The sequence below is a fragment of the Xyrauchen texanus genome, chromosome 20 (genome assembly GCF_025860055.1).
Source record: "Xyrauchen texanus isolate HMW12.3.18 chromosome 20, RBS_HiC_50CHRs, whole genome shotgun sequence".
Taxonomy (NCBI): domain Eukaryota; kingdom Metazoa; phylum Chordata; class Actinopteri; order Cypriniformes; family Catostomidae; genus Xyrauchen; species Xyrauchen texanus.
Genome location: NC_068295.1, coordinates 28488302 through 28494734, shown reverse-complemented (window position 1 = coordinate 28494734; position 6433 = coordinate 28488302). Strand labels below are relative to the sequence as shown.

At 34.2% G+C, this 6433-nt stretch overlaps 1 protein-coding gene across 1 annotated transcript; it reads left to right on the top strand.

Moving 5' to 3' along the window:
* The first annotated feature begins 318 nt into the window (after nt 1-318).
* On the top strand, nt 319-4276 carry LOC127660485 (uncharacterized protein FAM241A-like). Its single transcript, XM_052150753.1, has 2 exons — nt 319-532; nt 2505-4276. Exons 1-2 carry the CDS (start codon nt 413-415, stop codon nt 2796-2798), a joined length of 414 nt encoding a protein of 137 aa, XP_052006713.1. The 5' UTR covers nt 319-412; the 3' UTR covers nt 2799-4276.
* The last annotated feature ends 2157 nt before the right edge of the window (nt 4277-6433 follow it).

The following is a 6433-nucleotide window of genomic DNA, read 5'->3' as shown; positions in this document are numbered from 1 at the left end:
TTTTTAGAGCTGCTTCTACCACAGCTACACCACTGTTACATTTCGTCCCGTTATTAATTTTATAATAATGCTTTTAAAACGACAGCCCCCCTTTGGGGGCGATTTTGTTTTTGATTTTATTTATTTTTTATTAAAGTTCCTTCAGCATATTACAATAAGAAGACATTATACAAATGGTTGATACAAAAATAATCAGTTGAAGTAATAAACATTAAATGGAAAAAATAAATAATAAAAGAACATATCAGAAAGATAAATGTTTTATTTGAACTGCGCCGTGACTCATGACGTCAGGATGTACCGTCTGCTGTTGACAGCCGAGACCGGAAGCAAAGCAAACAGACTGCTGGTACTCGAGCTCTTCGGCCCTATCTCAGGTCGGCATTAATATTTCTACTTTTAACGGCAAAATATGTCAAGCACTTATCCAGTCGTGAATGATACAGAGGTACGTAACCGTGGTGACTTAGGAGGGACGTCAAGTCGATGCGTTTGTCAGAGCACTGTCAGCGCTCACAGACACAGTGAACAGGTAAGGCGAGTTTCTCTAATCCTACTCTTTCTTGAGTTTTTTTTTTTTTTTCTCAGTGAAAGTGACTTCGCATTATACTGAAGACTTTCATTGTCTTTCTCTCACCTTTGTTCTGCAGTTGCGGGGGACTCTATCGGCTGTATGTTATCTATAACATCATTAAATGCGCTGCTGCCGCTCCCTGTCTTTATCTAGAGCTTTGCACATTAGAACGATTTGGTCTATGAATATCTTTTTTGCAATGTTGTCACATTCATTAGGTGTAACATAACACATTATGTTGGGTGTTTTCCAGAATATACCTAAAGTGTGTGGGCAAAATACATGTAAATATGCAATTTATACGAAACATTTACTGAATACACCTCTTCTGTATGTTTTTAAATACTGAGTTTAAAGTCATTTAGATTTTTTTCTGGGGCTAAAATAAAAAAATATATAATGTAGTGTAAGGAGTAGAGCAGAATGAGCTTTTATTAAAATGTATTTAAAAAACAATTTTGCAGTGGAACAATTTTGTTTTAAAATATGATTAAGATTTGAAATAAAATTTGTCCACTAAATCAAATTCATTTGGTGGTATCAACATGTTGTCATCTGACAAAAAAACATAACAAACAAACTGAGAGGACCACTTTATTTTTTAACAATTATTCTGTAATATTGAAATATCTTTATTCTGAAATTTGTATGAAAAGGCACATTCTGTTCAGGTCATGTGGAGTAACCTTGAGAAAATGTCTTGGGTGTTTTTGACTTAAAATAATTATATATATATATATATAAAGGTACCTTGGAAAATATATTTGAATTTTTTTTTGACATGATTAGAGGGATAGTTCACCCAAAATGAAAATTCTCTAATTATTTACTCATCCTCATGAATGACTTTCTTCTGCTGAACACAAATTAAGATTTGTAGGTCCTTAATCAGCAAGTGAGTGCAAAATTTTGAAGCTCCAACAAGCACACAAAGGCAGCATAAAAGTAATCCAAAAGACTCCAGTGTTTTAATCCATGTCTTCAGAAGTGATCCAACTGGTTTTGGGTGAGAACAGACTAGAGGTAGATATATCGGTTTTACAGATTATTCGGTGCTGATAGTTACTTTTTTGGAACTATTAGTTATTGGCAAAAATCTGTCTATAGTTTTTTTATCATTTCAAAATAAAAGTCCCTGTGTGTTTTGGGCTTGTTTATACTTAAAAGTCCCATGTAATGCACTAAATCTAGATTATTTTCTGGTTATTATTGGGATTTTGGTTGAACAAAAAACTGCATCTGGGATTTTATTCATTTTGGACTTTTGTCTTTGCCTGCCATAGTAAAGAAAGAATAAGAAAATGCTTGACATTCTATAAATCAATTTTAAAAACAATCGGCCAATTAATCAGTTATCGGCCTTTTCCACCACCATATTTATCAGTATCAGAAAATTTACTATTGGTCGACCTCTAGAACAGACCAAAATATAGCTTCTTTTTCACTATAAATCCTGACACCTGCAGTCTCTTTGGCAATCACGATTTTAAGCTCGATTACACTTCCTATAGCGCCATCTAGTGCTCTGCGCATACGTCAAGCACTAGGAAGTGTAGTCGAGCTTGAAATCATGATCTTGCCTAGAGACTGCATGGCAATATGTACTTTGAAAAAATAGTTATATTTTGGTATGTTCTCAATCAAAACCGATTGGATCCACACTCATGTATTTAAGATGCAAGTTAAGTATTTTAATGCCTTTCACTTGACGGTTATACCACATAACATTTGTAATAAATTTGTGCAGAAAATGCTATAAATGATTTTCAAAGATTTGGACACTAAAAGATAACATTTCTACAGACTCTCTACAGTCCCCGATTCGCCTTGGTCTTGTGATGCTGCCTTGTACAGTTTAGACACCACTTTCTGCTTGATGTTACTTAAAAGAGATTGTATAATTAACTCATACCTTTTTCATCTGACTCAGAATGACCTCAGGCAAAGAGATAGACCACACAATGTTTCAACAGCACAGCCGCAGGCAGCAGAAGAGCCTGCACCAGGGGCTGCATTGGTGGATGACTGTGAGAGGCTGGGCACTCTGTTCGGAGAGCTCAATAAGTGTTTGAGAGGTATTGGCTTCACCCAGCTTTACTTTGGAGAGAAGATTGTGGAGCCTGTGGTCGTGCTGTTTTTTTGGTTGCTGCTTTGGTTTCTGGGTATCCAAGCTCTCGGCCTTGTGGGAACTCTATGCATTGTTATAATTTACATCCAGAAATAACAGATGTGACTTGACTAATGGGCAGATGCCGCAACTGATGTGCATTTGCTGTTCATAGCCAGTGCCAATGGGAGAGAGGAAAAACTCCTTTCTGAAAAAAGCTGATTTTAATGAATGCCATTGGAGCGAATTACCCACAAACACCGATCTCTGTGTTTTGCCTTCTTTATATGTAGTTATGCAGGAGAGGGTGTGTGATTGTAGATAATAAGAGCATTTGTTTATAATATTGGGATGATTCATCCAATCTATGCATAGATGTGCACTCTGCAGTATATACAGTATGAAAGGTATTTCTGATAAGCATGCTTCCCTTAAAAACTTGCTTTAACAAAATGGGTGCATATTGATATGCTGACTACCACTAGTTTAAAGGACCTTTAAATGTAAAGAAAATTGATCTAACCTGATTCTACATCTCAGATATACAGTCATTTGATAAGACAATGGTGCAGTTGATGAATGTATACTCTTCTTTGCCCAGGTCAGCCATGCATTCTCCACACAATTGCACTAGAGGGCAGCCTTCTTAATTCTCCTTTTAAAATGTGTTGAGAAACATACCAGACAACAGTAATCCTTCCGTGTTAAAACTTGAATGTGCTCAGACACTGCATGTGAATGTTCTTGGGCTATTTGGGACATCTTGCAGTTCTTAGATGTCTCTGACAGTGTGAATTAAAATGAATTAAACAAAATGCACCTATTGCCTAAGTAGAGAAAAATAATTCTTCAACTTTATTAAAACCTTTGCACTGTATGCTCCTGTTTATATTCATTTGATAAGAAAAGTGTTTATTCATATCAGTTACTTTTACTTTGATCTGCTCCTGCACTGTCTGTTGTTCTTATAAAAGTATGATTCAAGATCAGTTTCAATGAAATTAAAGAATCATTTGTTTTGTCAAAATTGCAAATACAGTATGCAACAAAGTTTTCTAGTTAGAATACCTCCGTTTGGGATGACCCATGTTCAGGCACTGTATTCTTTATGAAAATATTATTTTTGAAAATTAATAAATGAACGCTAACTTTTTAAGCAAGATTAAGCTATTGTTTATATAACTGTGAAAATGTTTGCAAGATGAAATCACTTTACATTTGTGAAAATCATGTTTATTTGTAAACCATGGTTGATTATGGTTATTTGTGGTACTGCTGTAAACCAATTATTTATTTGGTATATAATAATACAGTTTATAATTGCTGATGCAATGCCACTTAACAGGATTTAGCTTTTATAAATACAGTATATCAGTCTTTTTTTCCATTGTGAATCAGGGACGGTTTGCAAATGCACCCATGCCATGGATCATACAGTTTGCCATAATTTGATATATAATTTATGCCACAATGCTGTTTTTTTGGGTGGTGGTGGTTGTGGCCGATTGTGAGAAATACATTTATGTATTGTTTATTTTGAAAGGATTCGTTTTAAAAATCATTTGCAATGTAATTGAAATTTAAAGCTGCATTATCATAATACAAATTATCATTTTTATAAGTAATAGTTTGTTCTTTGTTGTTTTTCCCCCTGTTGAATTCTGCCAAAACCAAGCCAAAACTCAGGAGATGAGAACCTCTGGCAGTGAGGAAGTGGTACTGCAGGTGGAGACATAATACTTTTAAATCATCTTAAAATATTGACTTAACTGGGTAGTACACAATTTAAATGCTAAATGAAAGTGGAAGTATCTGGAGACAAGGTTTTGGAAAACATTTAATTACGGTGTTCCACAAGGATCAGTTAGTGGTCCTTTCTTCATCTCTTTATAAGCAATCTTTTAAGCCTTTAATCAGCTATCACATCATGCACAACAAGAATTTACAAAGACTTATTTTATAGACTTATATTATATGAAACATCAAAGAGGATTTGTTCCTTTTTAGAGGCTAATACATATATTTAATACATATGATGCAAATCTAATAAAGCATAATAAAGAGGTTGTGTCTCTCTAAGTACATTATGACCAAAAAAAAATACAGCACTAACACCATATAACCATACCATTTCTTTTTAACGAAATCTTCTTTCTACTCTTGCATTCTGTGTGGTTGTCAATGGAAAACTTATACCATTTACTTCATTCTCACAAAGCTGCAACTCTAATTCAATGTCCAGATGCAATTAGCTGGATGAAAACCTGAGAAACATTAACACCTGACCAGACACAGAAATTGGCTTGATTATAGCCTAAGAATTCACTTTAAATTACATTTAGTCTCTTTCGGCCCATAGGATCCAATATGTCTGTGAGGTCTTCGTGGTTGTACTAGTACATAATGAATAAATTAAGATGATCCTTGTGTGTATATACAGTATAATTGAAAGTAGAGAAAATAAACAATTGTTTTGACAGATTGTTTCAGAACATAATAATAATTAAAGGCATGATTGTCAATGACGCTTTCAATAAAACTGCTCAATGAGGATTAAAAGACATGACAGACAGCATAAGTTTCTGTAAAGCTGCTTTGAGATTATTTGTACTATGTAAAGTGCTATACAAATAAAAGCTTTTAGCTTTAATCCCCTTCCTCTACCACATAACCTCAATAATTAATTTAAAAATAGTTAAATATGTCAAGATTTACTAACTGCTTAAAAAGTTTTATTGTCAGAGCAAACTCACACAACAGAGTAACAATCTAGTGGCCTTTAATAGGATTTAGACAAAATGTATCAATGTATTTGTCACATAACAAACCAAGAGGCATTGACTACACAAAAACACTTTTTAAACAAAACATTTAGTTTGGCTGGTTTCAAGTTACAGTATAAAGCAATGGATATATATATACATATATATTTTTTTCAAATATTAGACAAAGCATATTAATACACTTTCTGTTTGTCAAAGGTCCTATGCCTATAGTTAATGTGATGAACTACACCTGTGGTTAATCTGCTAGGACACCTGTGTGAATATGAGGGTCACTGACTTCCTATATCCACAAAAATGACCTGGGGACCAATTTGTTAAAAGGCGTCAAAAAGAATAAGAAAAGTTATCAGTTCTGAGAAAAGCTCTGCATCATTTTGCATTTACCTCTTGGTTTTAATTTTTTTTATCTAATGCAATTAAATTCATAGATACAAATGTGACTTATTTGAACCAGAAGTATCCAGAAATGTTTTGGGGCCACTGTAAATGTCTTAGGTAATGTCTATATCTTCAGTACATTCATCAGTCACATGTTTAGTTCAGTGAAAGTTTAAGGCATGGTGCCAAGGTGTTTACATTTAAGAGCAATTGCCCAGGGAGGCAAAGAGAAACTTTCTTGCAAAGACACCAGCTCACACCCAACTGATCGAGAATTACCTCATTGTTCTCTTTTCCCTTTACCCCCTCTCCACCTTTCCTTCTCATCACAGAATTTCTTCAATCCCACCTAAGATCTGTATGTAAAAATACTAAAGTATACAAAGAATGTAACTATTCATGTTTGATATCATTTGATTGAAGTTATTAGTGCGACGGTTACTATGGTCTCATACCCACAAAGGTAGAATATCAGGTAACATTTAATAGTTTTGGGAATTTAGAGAAATTATGTCTCTGTGTTGATCTGTCTTTGTGAGGTCTTAAATGCAAATGATCTCCAAAACACTCAGGAAGGTGTGTCCTCCT